The sequence below is a fragment of the Notamacropus eugenii genome, chromosome 7 (assembly GCF_028372415.1).
Source record: "Notamacropus eugenii isolate mMacEug1 chromosome 7, mMacEug1.pri_v2, whole genome shotgun sequence".
NCBI lineage: Eukaryota > Metazoa > Chordata > Mammalia > Diprotodontia > Macropodidae > Notamacropus > Notamacropus eugenii.
The window spans coordinates 47,790,041-47,810,731 of NC_092878.1; the positions used below are offsets into that span (position 1 = coordinate 47,790,041).

General features: G+C 36.7%; 1 protein-coding gene across 8 annotated transcripts in view; it reads right to left on the reverse strand.

Annotated features, from left to right (window-relative positions):
* The window catches only part of HECTD1 (HECT domain E3 ubiquitin protein ligase 1), a 112,097-nt gene that overhangs the window by 15,177 nt on the left and 76,229 nt on the right, over nt 1-20,691 (reverse strand). For 4 of the 8 annotated variants that reach the window (XM_072622505.1, XM_072622503.1, XM_072622500.1 and 1 more), the window contains exons 20-29: nt 20,536-20,670; nt 20,319-20,458; nt 16,724-17,047; nt 15,971-16,137; nt 15,702-15,878; nt 9,045-9,881; nt 8,019-8,240; nt 3,190-3,323; nt 2,398-2,520; nt 1,480-1,636 (exon numbers count right to left, since the gene is read on the reverse strand). In XM_072622505.1, the coding sequence (XP_072478606.1) occupies nt 1,480-1,636; nt 2,398-2,520; nt 3,190-3,323; nt 8,019-8,240; nt 9,045-9,881; nt 15,702-15,878; nt 15,971-16,137; nt 16,724-17,047; nt 20,319-20,458; nt 20,536-20,670 (2,416 nt within the window). The remainder of the gene's footprint in view (nt 1-1,479; nt 1,637-2,397; nt 2,521-3,189; nt 3,324-8,018; nt 8,241-9,044; nt 9,882-15,701; nt 15,879-15,970; nt 16,138-16,723; nt 17,048-20,318; nt 20,459-20,535; nt 20,671-20,691) is intronic. The other 4 variants (XM_072622506.1, XM_072622504.1, XM_072622508.1 and 1 more) reach the window with 2 other exon arrangements.

Here is a 20,691-nt window from a genome sequence, read left to right on the forward strand (position 1 = left end):
TCAGTACAGTAAAACATACAAAATAAAGTACAAAGCCCATCATCCTGACAGGCAGAAGAAGTAGCATTTACTCCTTCCTTTATGCCGTGTTAACTACATGAACAATTTATCTTATCTTCTAAAGGCGGGGGGGGGGGGGAATGGGGGGTAAACTTGATCATATCTACAGGCATCTTCTAACCTAAACACTTACCATTATGTACTACAGATTAGCCAGGTTTATTCAGGACAATGCTATATTGTAAAACATGCATCCACCTTCACAGTTAAGCAAAAATGCCCCTTCCAGCTTTTTCAATTGTTATGGCCCAAAAGTATTTCACTAAGATTTCCATGTCATGTTTTTTTTTTAATTTTACACAAAAATCTTCCATGACAATAGTTTATTAAAGAATGACTAGTATCCCCAAGAGATCATAAAAATGGGAAAGGGTCCCACATGTACAAAAATATTTATAGCAGCACTCTTTGTAGTTGCCAAAAACTGGAAGTCAAGGGGATGTCCAACAATTGGGGAATGGCTGAATAAATTATGGTATATGAATGTAATGGAGTACTATTGTGCCATAAGAAATGATGAACAAGAAGACTTCAGAGAGGCCTGGAAGGACTTATATGACCTGATGCTGAGTGAAAGGAGCAGAACCAGGAGAACTTTGTGCACAGCAACGACCACAGTGTGCGAGAGTTTTTTCTGGTAGACTTGGAATTTTGTAATAACGCAAAAACTTCTTATAAAAAAAAAAATCCCAAAGGTGGTTCTCAAGGCAAAATGCCTTCCACACTCAGAGAAAGAAATATGGAAGTCACTCACATATTGTAGCAGATCATGTTTGTGTATGTGTATGTGTTTGTGTATCATGTTCTGATTTGTTATACGATTTCTTTCATTTATTTTAGTCTGACTACATAGCATGACTATAGTGAAAATATACTCAATAGGAAAGTATATGTAGAACCTATACAGAATTGTATGCAGTCGTGGGGAGGGAGGGGGGTAGTGGGGGGTAGGTGTGGGGGGGATAAAATCTCAATTGTATGGCAGTGATTGTTAAACATTAAAAAATAATTTAAAAAAAAAGAATGACTAGGAATGAGTCCTAAATTTTGCAAAATTAGCAGAAAGGTTAAACAGTGTTTCCATATTCATCATGAGCCCTTTTGAAAACAATTCTCTTTTTAAATAAGGATGGAAATTTCAAAAAAATCAAATCTATGATTTCACAAAGTTATTTGTTCTTTATTATGATGAACTGCAACAGCTTGGATTTATCAAAATATTTTGTACCTGAAATCTTCCTATTTACATGACTTTATATTTTCAGGATGAAAAAGAACAAAACGCTTCTTTTTTTTGCTAGTTCACACATTAAACCAATACCTTCTTTTCCTAAGCTAACCACATGACTATTTTATTTAATGTCTAATATACTAAAATTAATCAGAATCTATAAAATACGCACTATTCTATCTACATACCAGGGGGTGGAATTTCTAGATCAGTTGTCTGCTGGACATTAGTACGACCAGGTCTAGGATCAAAAGCAGGTACTAATGCAGAAAACTGACGTTTTAGCACATAATCATCATCCCAAGTTCTCCGACGTCCTCCTTTAGTTTCATACTCTTCCTCTTCCTAATGAAAAAAAATTCTATATCAGCCAAACATTACCAGAGTGATAATTTGATGCATGCAAAAGAAATGCAACCCGTGAACTGTTTCTAGGCAGCCAATTGATAATTTGGTGTTACAGTACAAACATATCACATCAGAGAAGAAGCAAACCCAAATGGACATATGTAAAGATTATATACAAGAGGAATCACACCACCAAGTTCCCTTGGACTGTAACTAAAAAGATGGAATTTGCTAAATTTTAGTAGTTTAAATCGTTGTTTTATTGGAGTGAAATCAAAGTGGCTAAACATACAGCACTTTCAACCAGCATAAGCCATGGTTATATATGCTACTGGAATTTATACACTAGCATGCCACAGAAAGTTATGAAATGTGACTTGGAGAGGCCAAGTACCAAATGCTAGAAACATTGCCAGCATGAGCTTCTTGAACCTCATGGTCAAGATGAAATAGTTCAAGACAGACACTGTGTCTTGGCTAGCACAGCTATTCCCATAGCCCTGGCAGCACCCTGCCCTACCCCCACCTCAAGTCCTTTTCACAAGCCTAAGGAAGTAAAATGCTCAGGGACATGTGTCCTAGGAAATGTCACAGGTTACTCTTCTGTGGAGAGTCCTTTCATTTATCTATTCTTTTTTCTTAAACAACAGCATATATTCTTCAAAAGCCCTTTTTTTGTTATTTGGAGCAAAAAATTTTAAATCATAGGTTGAGGTAAAGAGGCTAAGGTTTAGGGATAAGGACGAGATAAAGTCTACCTGTTCCCCAAGGGGTCGGCTGCCTGCTCCAGCAGGGACCTGTGGCAGCTGAGAGGTGACAGCATGATGAGTCACATCAGAACGGGAACCTGCCCGACGTTGCAGGGATGGACGCCTCAGGATCTCAAAAAAAAAAAAAAAAAAGTAAAGATTTCTTTATTACAGTAGGACTATTTCCACTACTCCAACCAATTCTGCTCTGAAACAATCAATACACACTGATATTAAAACTGAGAACTTTATCTCTATAGGTCACTTTCAGAAAAACTTAAAAAATAAATTGGTTTGTAAGCATCCCTCTTTCTGATCATAAAGCTGTAACCAATTTATTATTCATTTTCTAAGCCACAGATACTAAAAACAGCTTCTATCTTTCCCCATCAAAAAGTCATTTTAATTAAGTCTGATCAAATAGAAGAGTTAGTATAGGGAGATCCAATATATTCAAGTTCCTACAAATAGATTTTTCAGGCACTAGACTTAGTTGCATAACGATGAAACAGTCTGATTTAGCCCATTAAAAAGAAACTCCCATAAGAGAGGCATTAAGGTACCAAATTCACATAAGGTAAAAATATACTTCAGTGTCATGGTGCATCTCTAAATGTCATGATCCAACCTTTCTTCTCCATCAGTCAAAATATCCATCACTGCACATGAAAAGGATTTTCTAATCACCCATTTCCCATCTATGAGAGCCTTTCCTTGATGATACAGCTTTAATTTAGCATGGTGGGGGTGGGGCACCACTTTCCTACATTAATCACCAGAAGCCAAGAGGTTTCCTGTTACCATAACTTCTTCATACTCTTGGTCTTCCTGGTTGTCGTCCTCATTCTCATCATCTTCTTCATCCGGCTCAGGCAAGTCCTCATCATCATCTAGCTCTGCTAACAATGTACTTGCACGACAACTATCGAGAAAATCTAGAGAATAACATCAATAATTTTACTTTCAAAGTAATCAGCGAACTAACAAAAAAACCTTTTATGGTCCAACAAACAAGATAAAAATAAGAATAAAAGTATGAAATTATCTATTAAGGAGAAAATGACCCAAATATGATCATAGGAGAATCTGCAGGGTAAATTGGCTACGATGAGGCAAGACGGAAAGGACAAGATGCAACAGTCATTAATGACGTAATTTAACAGACAGGAGGTAGCAAAGGTGTATTATTTTATATATTTTTCTCATGACCCACTGAAAGGGAAAACTGTCTAATTGTATTGATTTTATCCTTTCTTCAAGCTGCCAGAAGGCGCTCAGAGAGGTAACAGGTGTTTCTTTTTCCTTCTTTACTCTAGGAGTCAAGATAACAGAACATCACTAAAAACTCCAAACTAGCTATCTCACAAATTAAATTAGGTCTTCTAGATACTGTTATGCTAGTATTATAAAGGAGTGTTGAATACATCTAGGGTTAGCAGGCAGAGATTAGTCACACTTCCCTGCTATATATACTTATATACACACACACTAAACATACACATGCATGTATGTATATATCCATCCACATACATATGTGTATATGGGTGTATATGGGTGTGCATATATGTATATTTGTATATGTAGTAGCCAAGAGTGATCTTTTACATTTTACAGAAAAGGTAAAAGCAGGGAAGGTCCATCAACCAAAAGAACAACAGGAGCTAGCTCCTGGTTCAGATCCCGAGATAACTTACAAGAAAACAAACAATCCATATGGTTCCAAAGACACAGCTGCAACATCACTACAGCACGAGAATACTCAAGGAGTATATCCAAGGAAAAAATGGGAGGTGCCTTCCCTCTCCTGATTATTTTCATTTTCTCATGCTATAACTTGTTTGTACATAATTGTTCACAAGTTATCTCCTTCAATAGTTCCTGGAGAACTGGGACTGCCTTGAACCTTTCTTTGCATCCTCAGCACTAAGCCCGGAACACAGTAGATGCTTAACAGAAGCTTACTGATTGACTAGTAAAAAGCTATGGTCCTTGACATCTATACACAAATGTATAGTAAAATAAGCAAGATGAGGTGGGACACCTTAAAGCAAAGAGGAAAAGTTGACCTGACAAGTATTACAAAGATATGACTGGAATTTGGATCCAAAAAAAGAAGTGGGCTGAGAGCAGAGAGACTGCACTGAATAATTAATCAGGCTTATACCGGGGAGGCAGGACCATATAGCAATGACACAGCAGCGCCCAAAAGCTTATACAATCTTGGGCTGTTCTGAAGCAGCCTCACTTCTAGGAGAAAGAAGGTAAGAGAACCACTGGACCTGACCGAGTCAAACTGTTTCAGAGGAAAAGGAACCTATATGTTCTCAAATATTTGTGGGAGTTCTCTTTGTGTTGGCAAAGACATGGACATTGCGGGGATGCCTGTCACCTGAGGAATGGCTGAACAAGCTGTGGTATGATCATGATGGAATACTACTGTACAATAAGAAATGATGAACTTGATGATCTTAGAAAAACATAGATAAACCTGCACAAAATAACGAAGAGCGAAACAAGCAGAACCAAGCCAACACTGTGCACGGTAACAGCTTTGAGAGGCTAAGTCATTTGGACTGTAATGAATGACAAAATAACTACAAAGGACACATGAAGGAAGACGCCATCTACATCCAGATACAGAACTGACAGTGGTGTACAATGACTTTACACCCTTGTGTGAATGTGGATGTACATACACATACGTACTTGTATCTAAGGGTGGGGAGAGGTTTAAAGACAGGGAGAAAAAGAAATTGACCATGATAACTTTATGACATATTTAACCATGTTAAAAAAAAAAACGGCAAATTGCAAGTAACAGATTTGCAGTTTCATACACAATCTTTTATTATGCTATGTTATGAAAATGCTTGTTTTATTCCATAAATTAATTTTAAAAAAACCAGTATTGTGTTCAGTTCTGGGCACTGCATTTACAGCTAAAAGGAAAACACCCAGAGGAAACAAGAACGGTGAAGAGAAATGAGTTCATGACATGAAGAAAGTTGAAAAAACCGGGACTGTTTAACACAAGGAAGAAACAACTCAGAGGGTACACAGTAGGAGGAAGATTACCAGAACTCAATGGATATGGTGGCACCAAATATCCACATTTGTGATTTCCTCAGTATGAGCAACTCCCAGTATAGAAATTCACTCCACTGATGCAGATCAGCTACTCATTATTTATGGCACTGATCTTAAAAGTGGGGACACAGCTTAACCCAGAGGTGGCATGATTAACCAATGAGGAACTGGGGAGAAGAAATGGACACTTCCATAAACAATTATTGATTTGTCCCCACCACCATCCCCCTTAAGCCCTCACACCACTGGCATTCTGGGATTTCAACATTCCCCACAGCCTCAAGGCAGTTAAAACAAATATCCAAACGTACACAACTCTGTGAAGGCCAGATTCTCTACAACAACCCCATAAACTCTACCACTTCCCACCCCACACCCTTCCGCCACTTAGTGACTAGAGCAGGTACTCCTCCACAGCAGCCTCTGTGGTCTGGAGAAGTAGCCTGAGGAAAGCTCCACCACACTTGTCATTTTTCATTGGTAAAGAATGAATAACCCAAGATAAGGAAGCACGAAAGGATATGATTACAGTATCCTTCCTCCTGAATATGTCCCGCTTTCAAACTTTTCTATTGTAGATACCCACATTCTCCCAGCTATACTTGGTATCCCCAATTCTTCAATTCCCTGTACCCCTCAATTTCCCTCAACTTCATATATCTAATCAGTTGCCAAATCCTTTAATTTCTACTACCACAACGCCCCTTGTACTTGTCCCCTTCCCTATACTCACACAGCCTATTACAAAAGTCTCCTAAATGGGTCTCCCTGCCTCAAGTGCCTCCCCTCTCTAATCTGTCCTCCTCCACACAGCTGCCAGTTATGTTCCTAAAGCACAGCCTGACCAGGATATTCTCCTATTCCAGTGGCACCCTACTGACTCAAAGTTCATATATTATCTCATCTCTAGCGAATCGCTTTTAAATTTCTATTTTTGCACAAATTTTCTAACGTCCAAAATTATTAATACAGCAGTATGAATACTCGAACATGTACATAATGTAAAAGTAAATAAGCATTCACATACTGGGGTGTATGTTCTTTTTTTTTTTTTAAACTGATATGAGTATATGAACAAGGGTTTAGAGATAACTAGCTTAGGATACTCAGAATTTAATGACGTATACACTTCTATGCATGATAGGCAAGTCTTGAATCCAGGTTTTCCTAACCACACGGTCAGTTTTTTATCCACTATGACATACTGGATCTTTTCTAATAAAACTTACCCAAAAATGGAATGAACTAGCTGCCCTGGCAGGTAGTTAATTCCTCCTCAGTAGAAGTCTTTAAGCAAAGTCTAAATGACTTGTCAGATTGTAAAAGGGGAATTCTTGTTCAGTTATGGAGTTATATACTAGGTGTACTCTGAAGTCCCTTTCAACTCAGCTTCTGCAACTTTCAGAAAAGCAGAAAAAATGTAGATGATTTAGAGCTGGAAGAGACTTAAAGATCATACAGTCCAACTCCTTCATTTTACAGGAGAAACTGAGGCCTGCCTTACTAAAGGAAATTATCTGCTCAAGATCACACAGATATATATAGTAAGTGACAATTAAGCTCAGGCCCAAATTCAGGATCTGAATCTTCCTAATCATGTCCCTACTCAACAAGCATCTTTTTAGCTTCGTATTCAAGGACTTCTATAATGGAGCTCCAAGTTACATTTCTAGTCTTATTCTCAGTATCCCATCCAATGTTTTCAACTGGAATGACCTTTTTTACCTCCATCCTTTGGTGCAGTAGATCCCTCACACTGGAAACAGCCTTTTCTTAATTCAGTCTAATATATAAGGAAACCGTTCTCTTTAAGGCCAAGTTCAGGTACCATGTTTTCTACCATTTTCCCTGATCCCCTCTCTTTAAATTTCTTAGCCTACCTACTGTGTTTGATTCTATACATTATCATTTTAGAACTTCTCTTATATAAAGTTATTTGTCTGTGTCTCTTCTTTATTGGATTATTATTTCGTAACAGGTTTAACTCACTTCTTGTACATATCAGGAGCTTAATAAAGGTTTGCAAAATCCAGATTTCATTAAGTTGAACCAAAATATGCATGGTTACAAAATAACAAAATTGAAATCTTAATGGCAGAAAATAAAAGATCATATGGATGGGAGGATGAGGGGGAATCCTTAACATATTTACAATGTAGAAAACACAGGAAGAATAATTTTTACAAAAATCAAATTTTGAAATACCATTTTAACGTAGCTTATTCACCTGCACTTTTTCTTTCCTTTTAAGTATTCTAAGTATCTGCTAAGGCAGTTCTCCCAACACCCTCTCGTAACCTTCGATGCTTGTCCAACCAAGGTATTTTGCATTTTTTTCTTTTTCTATAAAAGAAACTACATATCTACTTATTATAAAATCATGCCAATTAAAATAATTTTTTATTTCTTACATCAACATATTGAAGTTAGAGTTTAATGAGCGCTTCCTTACATATTTTTAAGGAAAGGTCCAAGTTCTTCCAGGGAAGAAAAGGAATAACTATGGAAAACAGCCAATGACTTAAAACCTAAAAATAACTTACCATACAATGAATATTCTGCTTCTTGACCTGTGTCACTCTCGCTTGACGTTGACGTGAGGCTGGTGGTTAAAGTATTACTTAGGGACTGACCAACGGACAGAACTGTTGTGGCGGTGGCTACATTACTGCTGCTAGTAACACTGGACGTTGACATGGTCACTGTAGACGTAGTACCAGTTGTAGTCAAATTAGGGAAACTTTGGGCACCCATGAGAGGAGAAGCTATAGATAAAAAGATGGTAAGTGAAAAATAAAAAACATGCCCAGGAGTTACAACAGCAACAGACAAAAGAATTCAAAACCAGGAAAATAACTTTTAGGCCGGCTTAGCAATAAATATCATGGTTGTGAAGATTAAAAGGTAACTCCAAGACCTAACACCAAACTGTTTCATAGCACTGTAATTTTCTACAACTGTAACTAAAAGTGGCTGAATCACAAATAGGAACTAAAATAATTCACCTTTTTCAAATCATGTTTTCCAAAACAAACTACTTTGAATATTTTGTCACTTCAACTGGAATCAAAGCTTTTTCCCAGCGAAAACTAACTTCATCAAGACCTAAGCAAAACCTGTATTAGAATAACACTAATTCAATGAAGTATGCCCAACTACTACCAGTTCTCTCTTATCACACTTACCTTAGGAAGCAAAGACTGAAGCTTCTTTAGTTTAGAACAGGAGGAGCCATCAGTATTTATATTTTTTTTAAAAAGGAGCTTTTACATTTTTAAATAAAGCCAGCTGTATAAAAATAGGAGAAGGAACGTATTCAACCCTTGGGCTACAGTTAGCAAGCCCCTGGTTTAGAACATAATGAATTTTAGCCCTTCAGTATTTAAAGAAGTCTGCTCAATTACTATTTTGAAATGAAAACTGTTTTACAACTCAAAAACACTAGAAAGCAATCAGAACTCCAGTTTTTAAAATAAAATAAACGTAAGTCACTGATTAAAAGGTTCTATTTGACATCACTTAAGAGAGTTCAGAAAAGCATTGTCTTCCATAAGGAAAAGCTCACTTACTTGCGGTGCTCATCACATTCCTCCCCAGAGTGTTAGTGTTATTATCACTGCTGCTTCGACTCAAATTCATGTTGTTGGTAGCATTGGTTCGTGCTATGTTTGCCACTCTCCTTACAAAAGACTCCAAACTAGAAGTTTCTCTAGAGGATAAGTTAGGAACACTTGCACTAGAGCTCATAGGGGCCCCAGCAGCCAACAAAGAACTTACTGAGAGTCTGTTACTTGCTGAAGAGCTAAGGGGTCTTTGTGAAGCTGCTTCTTTGTTAGTCAATTCAGACACTGAGCTAACATCGGGAGAGCTAACACTCACAATCCCCATTGATATGGCACTAGACTCTCCAGTCGTACGGACGGAACTATCAGGGCCTAACTTCCTTTCAGCATTTTCACTTCCTGTGTCCGCCGTTAAGGTGCTGGTGCTCGCACTGGAGGACGACCCTACTTCAGCTTGAGGCATGCTTTCAGCAGACGAGAGAACAACCATCGGTTCATGGACATCTGTTCCTGAAACTATACTCTGCTCCATTACACTCTCTGATCTCCGCTCCATTTTGGTCGAACCCAAGCTGATGTCGCTGCTACTGGCCACGCTACACACAGAACTGCTGCTTCCTTTTCTACTTGAGGAGCCTGCAGCAGCAGAGGTCTTGTCTGGACAGTTGTTTTTCACCAAGCTGCTCCATGATTGTGTTGTGCCTGAAACAGTGGATGAAACAGGTTTGGGTGATGCCGCTGTATCAGGGTCGTACCCTGGTGCAAGCTTGAGGTCAAATTTTCCTTCTGCGCCCATACGGTAAGAGTTTGAGCCACCAGCATCCCAGGTGACATCAATCCAGCCTGGAAAGGGACAGGAGTTTGTGAGACCCAGCACAAAGCAGACAGGAGCGTGTCAGACAGAAGCTCCACAATATGGGATCAGCTTTGTATCTCTGAGTTATTAGAAGTCATTAAACAACTTTTGTCTGCCAACTAAAATTAAATAGGAGATTTGAAAATTCAATTACTTTAAACCATTTGTCTCCATAAGGTTACGAATGCCATCACAAGGCCAGCATTCTTTGGGTCATATGATTCACAGCAGAACAGAAGAATAGGTGCTGGAATTGGAGGGAAACCTGGGTTCAACTAGCTGTGTAGCTATAAGCAAATCAGTGATCTTCCTGAGCTTACATGATCTTAGAGTCTATGAGAAAAGCATTTTACAAAACCATCAAGTACCATAGGAATGTAAACTCTTACAGGTAACAAAATTTTTTGGTTCCATTTCAGAAAAAAATTGGTAAATTCTTCACTCTACTCTTTTTTTTTATTTGTTGATAGTTCATTTTGATCCCACATAAATAAAATAAAAAGGGTAATTTTATTCACAGTAAGGCTTTCTGTTTCATTTTTCTAAGTGAATGCTTATACAAGCACAGAGGAAATTAAGAAACCTTTTTTTTTTACTATGCTAAAGAAAATTATACGATCAGGTGGTCAGTCCCCCTCTGGAAAAACACAAAATCAGGAAAATAAAAAAACTGTTGGTTCACTGACAATATTTTGCAAAAACTGAAGATGGCCTTAAAATTTTTCCCAATCCATGGGGGAATATTACAAATAAACATTAACTTTTTAAAGTGATGACAATTTTTGTCATTTTGGTCAGATTTTGAAGTTCAAAGATCCATTTAGTGGAGCCGCTTTATAAAATGGATTAAGCATAGAAAACTTCAAAGCCATTGATTTGGTCTGTAATTATTACATACTGTATTATTCATGGACATGTTAAAATGAATCACAATAAAGAATTATAATCTTTCAATTTGTATTATTATGTACCTGAAAAAAGAAACTATTTTAATGTAATAAAGGCAATTAAATTGAAAGTCATGAGTTAAACTTTAAACTGATTTGAGAAAGAAAATAGTTTAACCATCTTAAGACTTATAATCTAAGAAGAAAATGTGTACTACATACTTTCTTTTCTTGAACGTAAAAAAGTTATGGTCATTTTCAAATTTAAAACTATATCACAGGCAGGTAGGTGGCACAATGGATAGAGTGTCAGACTTGGAATGAGGAAGACTCAGGTTTGAATCCTGCCTCAGACATTATGTCATTCTGGAAAAGTCATTTAACCTGTCTTTGCATTCATTTTCTCATCTGTATAATGGAGAAAATAATAATAATAGCACTTTGCACACAAGACTGTTGTAAGGATCAAATGAGAAGACATAAATGCTAGCTATTAATGTTGGTGTAATTATTTGCAACCATTTCATGTTTCTATCTGTCTCCAACTCAAAAGATGTAATCAATATTAAAACAAAACGTGTGCCCAGGATCTATCTATGGAAAAGTATTTTAAAAATTCTAGACCACTTTAAAATAGTTTGAACATTATAAGCGGTAGTAAGATGTAAATGCATGGTTGCTTTAAACATTATTGGTCCTCCTAGAACATCCCTGATGCTATGCTAAATGTAGGCAACTCAATTATCCAATGGAGTTAATTATATGGATTTGAGTATATTCACAGAAAATCCTGACTGAATTTAATCTGCTTTATTTGACTAACATCTTAATTTGCTCTGCATACAGAATAGCCCTTTGAAATTAACACATCTCTTGCAGAAAGAAGAAGAAATGCGAGATGTAGAAAATTTTAGAAATACATGCACTCTATCCCGCTTTAGTTCCTCCCCATACAGACAGGATCAAACTTACAAACTAGTTACATTATCAAAAATTCAAATTCAAATCAAAAATATCAAAGTTTTAAGTTAATTTTTTTGAAACTAAAACCACATTTCCCCATAGAAACATCATAACAAATAATTCTGAGGTCATTCAACAAAACCTTATCAAAGTTACCAATCATAGTACATTATTAGTTCTATAGAAAATCACTGATAGGTATACTCATGTTTCTATGGAGAAAATACAGAATTCTAGTTTGAGAGGCTAGACAGCAGGAATAATGATTCTCTCAGTTCTATGACAGTGGTGGTAGCTCCCATTAAATCTGGGACAAGAGGTCCAATGACAAACAAGGTGAGAGTGGTAAGGGGAAGTGAGATAGGGGTGAGAGGGTATGCACCAAGAGCTCCTGCTGGTATAAATTGTAAGTACAACTTCAATCCAACTCCACTGAATTTTTTCTTCAAAAACCTGAAGAAATGACATGCCTATTCCTCTTTCTCTATAGACTTTTAAATATTTAGATTACTTCTGTAATTAGATTTTATTATGTCATCCACTAAATTCAACAAGTGAATACTTTCTTTTGACCTACTAAAAGTACTACAGGGAGAATAGATAACAGCTTGGTTTCAGTGCTAGATCCTTAAGACTTACAAGGATCCAAACTCATTTTCTTCTATACAACTATCCAGCAATTTTTAACTGTGATTCCATTCCTTGGTGTTTCTGAGTGTGTGGTTCTCTAACACTTGTCTTGTACAAATACTTGATTTGACTTCTGGATCCTCTCTTCTGTTCCATGAATCAATCTGTGCTTTCCTCAATACTTAACAGTTTTCATATTATTCTATAACATTTTGAGATCTTACAGTGCTAGTTTATCTTCATTGGTTTGGTTTATCATAGCTGTTCATTATATTCTTGTCCAACTTATTTTTTCCATGTGAATTTTACTAATCTAATATACACATAATAAACTCAACTAATTATCTGAAATAAACCACTGGTATATTTATTACCATTTTATTAAATCTCCAAGTTATTATGAAAAAAAACACTAACATTTTTACCTTATTTGCTCAACCTAACCATGAGTAGGCAATACCATATCATTTGTCATAATCATTGGAACTATTTTTGTATAGCTCTCTTTAGTGTATGTTTCATCAAAGTTAATGCCCAAAAGAACTGAAAACTGGGGCGGCAGGTACCTATCATTTGGAGAATGGCTGAACAAATTATGGTCTAAGCATATAACGCAACTGCGTTATAAGATATGATGAAGGACATTTTTAGCAAAACCTAAGAAGACTTGTATGAACTGATAGAGTGAAGTGAGCAGATTCAAGCAAAAAATTTACACTAAAACATCAATGCTATAAAAACAACCAACGCTGGAACCCTTTATAACTCTGATCAATTCAACGACAAACCATGATTCCAGAGTAACAATGATAAATCATTCTATCCACCTCCTGACCAAGAGGCTACAGATTTAGGAAACGTGCATTTCTGGATAATGTCAACGTGGGAATCGTTTCACTTGTCAGTGCATTATCTGCTACAAGGCTTATATTTTTCATTTTTATTTCTAGGAGATGAAGGACAAGAGAAAGGAAAGAAATGCTTGCTTATTGAAAGAACTAAAATGTTACTTAAAAAAATAATTAAGATTGCAATCTTATTTAAAAAAACTTACACATGCAAATATGCTAATATTCAATATATAATGTTAAGTGCCGTTATTAAGTAATTTAAGGGGGAAATGTGGGTATGATATGAGTCCCAAGAAAGAACAAGGGCTGAAACTTTCAGAGAGAGAAAATCTGAGGGAAAAGACAATGATTGAGCAAGTGTTCTTATACAGAAGCGTTCCACTGAAGGCAAACAAAAATGGAAAGGAACACAACTTTAGATGATCCAAAATACCCTATCAAAATATAAAAGTTTTTCATATTTGACTGTAAGACAGGATTGAGTTTTCATTGAAAATTAACTCTTACAAATACAACCACTCTCCCCAGTGACCATTTGATAAACAGCTATTTATTTTATAAGCTACAAAAACACCTATCTTATACACGAACACTCTTTAATATAGACTGTTGTGCAAAACTGTTATCAATAATCTTAGAGATTCAAAATCCTAACTCTCTATATGCCTCAAACCAGTAGAATCAAGCCCCTTTCCCCTGCAGAAGGTACACCTTGACTACTGCTAAAAACAAGATAAATCAATCTATCTTGGCTCTTTCCTTGGCAATAAAATTCATTTAAATAATATCTAGGAGAATACTCTTTGACCCAGCAATACCACTTTCAGGACTGTATCCCAAAGAGATCATAAAAATGGGAAAGAATCCCTCCCATATGTACAAAAATATTTATAGCAGCACGCTTTGGGGTGGCCAAGAACTGGAAATCAAGGGGCTGCCAATCAATTGGGGAATGACTGAACAAGTTGTGGTATATGAATGTAATGAAATACTATTGTGCTATAAGAAATGATGAACAGGAAGACTTCAAAGAGGCCTGGAAAGACTTATATGATCTGATGCTGAGTGGAAGGAGCAGAACCAGGAGAACTTTGTACACAGCAACAACCACAGTGTGTGAGGAATTTTTCTGGCAGACTTAGCCCTCCACAGCAATGCAAGCACCTAAAAAATTCCCAAAGGACTCTTGAGGCAAAATGTCTTCCATATCCAGAGAGAGAACTATGGAAATGGATCACAGAATGAAGATCATTTTCTCTTGGGTTATGTTCTGTTTTATGGTTTCTCCCATTCATTTTAACTCATCTATGCAACACGACTAAGGTGAAAATGTATTTAATAAGAATGTATGTACAGAACCTATACAAGACTGCATGCCATCTCAGGGGTGGGGGGGAATCTAAGATATATAGAAGTGATTGTGAACGGAAAACAAATTAATTAAAATTAATTAAAAAAATAACTAGGAGATTAAGTGCTCTTATTCATAGAGGACGTCTGTCAAAACACCAAGTTCATATTTTGGCTTTTTACAATGATCAGTTTACACGCATAATTAGTTGATTCCTGTTTTAACGTACGCAAGCAAGAAAAAAATGGAAGATTCACTTCCTATTATTATTTGGCAAGTTTCTACTGAAAACATGTATTCATCATTTCAACTCCTGATAGTTCTGATAAGTATTATTGGATATATCAAACTAAAAACCACCACCAAGAGCTGCTCATGCTTAAAAACAGCAGTCTCTTAATGGATTACCTTCACCAGCAACACTCTAATGTAATATTGAGATATGTTTAAGGTAACATTGAACTTTGGAAATAAATGTTAAGGTCAAATAATCAGTGGAAAACTTACTCCATTAATTTAACTCTTGTGAAGATCTTGTGGAGATCTCACAAAGAAAGCTAATGGTAGGAGAAAGGCAAGGTCAGCCACATAGATCACTCATGTTCTGGGGCAAAAGGAACTTTTTTAAATTCTTTGTAGAACCAAAAAATAAATAATGCCTGATCCCAGTGAAGTCAGAAAGAAATCTAAAGTATATTATAAAATAAGAGACCCATGAGAATATCACAACTGCTAAGCTAAAGAAAGGTGAAAAACATATCTATTAAGTTATGTGCATGACAAAGTGATGGTAAAATTTCAAGTACTTTTACTTATACTATCATAGTTATCACATTTTTAAAAATCACCAGTATGCAGAGATAATTGGAGATCTTTAAGTTCCTCACAATCACTAATGTGGTACCTATTTCAAATTCTTTGTAAAATAAACCATGGGTGCTATTATAATCATAAGAATTAATTGTCATAATCCTGAAAAAAAAATTTGGAATATACCTATTCAGTCTCTAAAATATTATTGAAATGGAGAGGAAAAAGTACAAATCAATTCCAAGTTTTGCCAAAAAATACCAATATGGTATTTTTAAAAACCCCTTAACTCTCCAATTCGCAGTACCTACTGACCATTATGCAGCTCTCCTGTGACAGTGCCTTCTCCTTGTGGGCTACCATCCTGATCTCTCCATTTCCAATCAATTCCCCGTATTACCCGGGCTCCAGGAACCATGTATTTCAAAACCTGTGACCGTACCAGCCGTCGCTGCCTTCTTAAATTAGCCTCTGCTTCTTTAGCGGCTTTTCCTATAAAATGACAATTCCAACGCTGTAACAAACAACTTACATTTGAAAATATTACCAACGTTAGAAAGAATTGCTCCGTATCATTTATTTACCCAGCTGATCTTCACACACTCCATTCACAGTGCCATAAAGTTCAAATCCAGATAGAGAGAGGTAGTGTGTTTGGCCACTAGCATTCTTTCCCATCTGTTTGATTCTCACATGCCTCCACCCTTGTTTCTCATCCTTCGGTGGATCAAGAGGCCATGTTGCCGTTGACCTTTTTGAGAGTTGAGAAAAATATTTTAAAATGAAGAGCAAAAATTTTAAAATGAACTTCAAAATGTTGCTATTTAATTAATATACTGTAAACTCTCATCAAAATTAGGACTGAAAAATCAGTTAGAAGGGCAGACTTGCTCAGTGCACTGAATTCTTGGCACTGTCAAGAAATATATTTGACAACTCCCTCAAGAAACCAACATGCAAAATTCTTTACAATAATGTCAACCCAGAAAAAAATGTAAGACCTCCCAAAATAACAGATTTGACATGCAGAATGCAAATATACGACATTTAATATGAATGTATTTAAACTAACTTCAAAGCAACAGTTAGAATAGGGCCTGGCATGTAACAGATGCTTTAGAAAGAAAGTTTGTGATTGTTCTGAAGGTTCTATGTCTTTAGCATCCAATTTTCTAATATGCAAGTTGAGATTATATGTTACGTTATATGTTAATAAATTCCAAATTCTAAACTGCTTTTATAAAATATATTTTCCTAAAAAATTATATGGAAAAATAATACTACAATACCACATGACAAAGAAACAAATCCTCAAACAAAGACAATTCTCAACTAACCCTGGTTCGTTCAGACTACAATCATCAACATGAGTATACAGAGTAGTCCAGTTCTGTCCATCTTTGGATACTTGGAAAACCCAGTTTCTAAGTGCAGATCTTCCATAACCACGAGCATGGCGTAACGTGTACGCTGACGGAATGACCCACAGACCAAGGTCTATGGCAAACCAAGCGTTCTTATCGTCATTGCTATGACAATTAAGCGCTGAACTATCCCGGCTTAAGATGTCTTCTAAGCGGCCATAAGGTAGGTTTCTTCCTTCTGATGACGTCACTACCACCAGTCCATAGGCTGCTGGATTTACCCACTCATATGCAGTTCTAAAGATATAAAATTAAAATATTAGGAAAATGTTCAAGCTGGTCATACAGATTCTTTTTTATGTTTACAATGAGGAACGGGCAAACTTTTGAGTTAAAATGGAAACACTATAGGCACCAATATTCACAATCAAGTGTCTTTCAACTTTATTAAATAATTTTAATGTTTTCATCACCTTTTGATGATCAATTATTAAATATATCCAAATATATGTGTGTGTTCATATATACATGAACAAAACAATTGTTCAGACCTGAGTAATTCCGTCACAATAACTTCCCTTATTTCCTCCCACCAACAGCTCATCTTGGTACCATATAAAGCTACTGATAAAAGGTAAACCTTGAAGCTTACCTCATCTAAACCTTCACTTTATAAAACTCACTTCAGTTTTTATTTTGTTTGAGAAATGACATTTGCACTGAGGAAAAAACGAGCCTGAAGATATCAAGGTTTCACAAATGGGGTCTTTTATAGCCACACATCCAACTCCCAATCTCAGAAAAATAAACAAAAAGGGCTTCAACCACTACTGACCTATATACTGCTTACAGAGACTTTGGGGGAATGGTTTCTGCACGCAACTCAAGTTTCCTCAATGAAAATTTTCTGCAGAAAATTTGCAATAGCTGCACGGTCACAAAAAATGAGTGTGGCCAACAACATAAGATCTTTTTCAGACTCTCTGTTTTTCCTCATGTATCCTAATTACACAAGACTCCATGATAAATCTGACTAGAAAACTTTCCTTGTTCAACAATGACCAGAAAATCAATAAGGTCTTAAAAGGGAGGGGGGCAAGGAGGGGAGAGAAGTATCCCCTCTCTCTGGACATAGAGAGATGAATAAAAGGATAGCCAGAAAGACAAACAGGAGTTAAACTGAGCAAAAATGTATTCAGCGATGTGCAATAAACCGCACCAGGCCCCAGGAGAACAAAAGCAAGGCAGCCCCTAAACTGGAAGAGCTTCACTGGACGTCATCCTGTCATAAGAAGAAGAGATTATTTTGGCAGCTCTGCAGATAGATTCGTGAGGGAGGAGACCGGAGGCATAGGGAATTTTTGGTAAAGGTATCATCTGTGGTAAAGACACCATTCTCCTGGAAAATTCCCTTACTGGGGTCTTCAAATGTGATTTTAAATTGGCCAAGTCCCTGAGTGCCTGCTAAAACTGTTATCCCATCCTCCAATCCGGTATAGATTGTTTTATGTCAGGTCAGGCCCAAGAGTCCTTTCCAACTTTAAACATTTAAAATTTACATAATCCATCTGGTACAGGAGTGATAAGGCATAAATGTGGTGGCTCATTATAGTTGCCAATGAGGGTAGGAAGGCTATGATGTTCAGGAGAGGTGTCACAAGTACACAGTAAAATGCACTCAGAAATGGGCTAGATGGGGAACGCTTACCGTATTACATCTGGAAAACTGCAGCTGTTTTCAGTAATACACAAGTGATAGCAGATAATAAATTATTTTCTCTCTTTATGATTCCAATTTCAATCTACAGACATATTGGAAAAATCTGCCAACTAGATTTCATACCAAACTCTCTGCAGGTTTATTTTCCCCTCAAATGCATTTCTCAAATAACATTCCTTATAAAGGGTGTGAACACATACAATACAAAGACAAAACGAAGGTTCTTTGTCCATATAACTAAGAGGAACTCTTTCAGAAGTAATGTTTTACAGTATTAAGACTGGCTGCCATGAACCAGGAGGTCTCTACACCCTGTTGTTGACCTCATCCAGTGGATTTAATTATCATCCCTTTAGAGATGACTAAACCTGGGGGTGCAATATATCCACCCCTAGAATTAAATGTCATTTGGACATTTCACACTGTACGTTTCAGACAACATCTTACATTGAACACAACTCAAACAGAACTAATTATCTTCCTCCACAAACCTTCCCCCTTCCAAATTTCTTCATTTCTGTAAGGCACCACTTTCCCTCAAGTATGTAACCTTGGCATTACGCTCAACTACTCACTCTCCTTCATCCCGCACAAATAATCAGTTGCCAAGTATTGCTCTATCTACCCCCACAACATCTTTCAATCCAAGTTATTCTCTCTACTCGCAAAGCTTACTTCAGTCCCTCATCACTCCTGCCTAGCTCAGGGGTTGGCAAAGCTTGAAATAAAGAGAGGTTTTTACATTTTAAATACAATAAATTTTTATCATAAGATACAATAAAATTTTATTTCTGCAGTTAGATGATGCTGTGCATTGAGTGCTGGGTCTGGAGTCAAGAAGACTCATCTTCCTGAGTTCAAATACGGCTTTGGGCACTTGCCAGTTCTGTTACTCTGAGCAAATCAACCCTGTCTGCCTCAGTTTCCTCATTTGTAAAATGGGCTGTAGAAGGAAATGACAAACTACCAAAGTATCTTTGCCAAGAAAACCCCAAATGGGATCACAAAGAACTGGAAACAACTGAAAAATGACAGAGCCAAAAACATACATGTGAAAAATGAGAACTCCGGCCAAGATGGCTGACAACCCAGGCTGAAGACCCAGAGCGCCAAACTCTACTCCAGTAAAACCCTAAAATAACACCCCAAAATATTCAAGTCAATAGAAGTCACTCCAGAGTTCTGAATGAGCATATATGATGCATAACTCGCTCTCAGCATCCTTCTCTTCCTATCAGACACAGCACCAAATTCTTCACGATGCTTTTCCTGATATTCCTTCCCAAATGCCCTTCCTCCAAAACTACCTTGTCTTTAACTACTTTGAATATAGTTATATTTATTCACCTTATATCTGTACTATATAAATTCACATATATATATTTGTCTCCCACAATAAGAAAAAAAACACTCCTTGCAAGTGGAATTGCTTCATTCTTTGTACCCACGTATTCTGCACCTGGCACAGTGCCTAGCAGGTAAGTGCTTAACAAACACTTGCTGAATGATAAGCAAATACTAATTACTTTTAGCTTGCTGCCAATGACTACTTACATGCCAATTCACATACTAAAGATAGATAAGAGCTTTGTGATCCTAATAGCAAATAGGCTTGTCACAACAGGAGAGAAAAGCACATGGATAGACTGGGTCTTAGATTAAGATATTTGAATAGCAAAAGAACAGTCCTACAGTTTTCCCTAGGACACAGCACCTAGAAGTTGTAAAGGTACTGAGTACTTGTGATACGCATCGATATTGGTAGAAGTAAGTACACACAACTATGAAATCATGGATCTTTCAAAGGAAGGTTACTATTAGCATACATCAAAAAAAAAGTTCACTTACTTAGCATTTGTCCCAATCCAGTAAATGATTCCATTCTCATCAAAATCATGCTGGTGCCGGAACACAAAATTTTGCCCTTCTCGTAGTTTCCGAACAAAAACAAAAGATGACCGGTCAAAATCATACCACTGCTTCGCTACCTGAAAACAAGGAACACAGACCATTTCAACCCAAATAATTCCACTATCCTGAACTGGACAGAAAAAAAAAAGCTTACCATTTTCAAGAGATACTGCTCTAAAGATTCAACTGTTGCTAGGGGTTCCATTTTCAACATTCTTCCAGTTCGATCTATTAAAGATGTTTCCCCAGACGCACGCTCCAAACGAAATCGTAATCTTCTTGTCAATATCTTTTTAAAAAACATACAGGA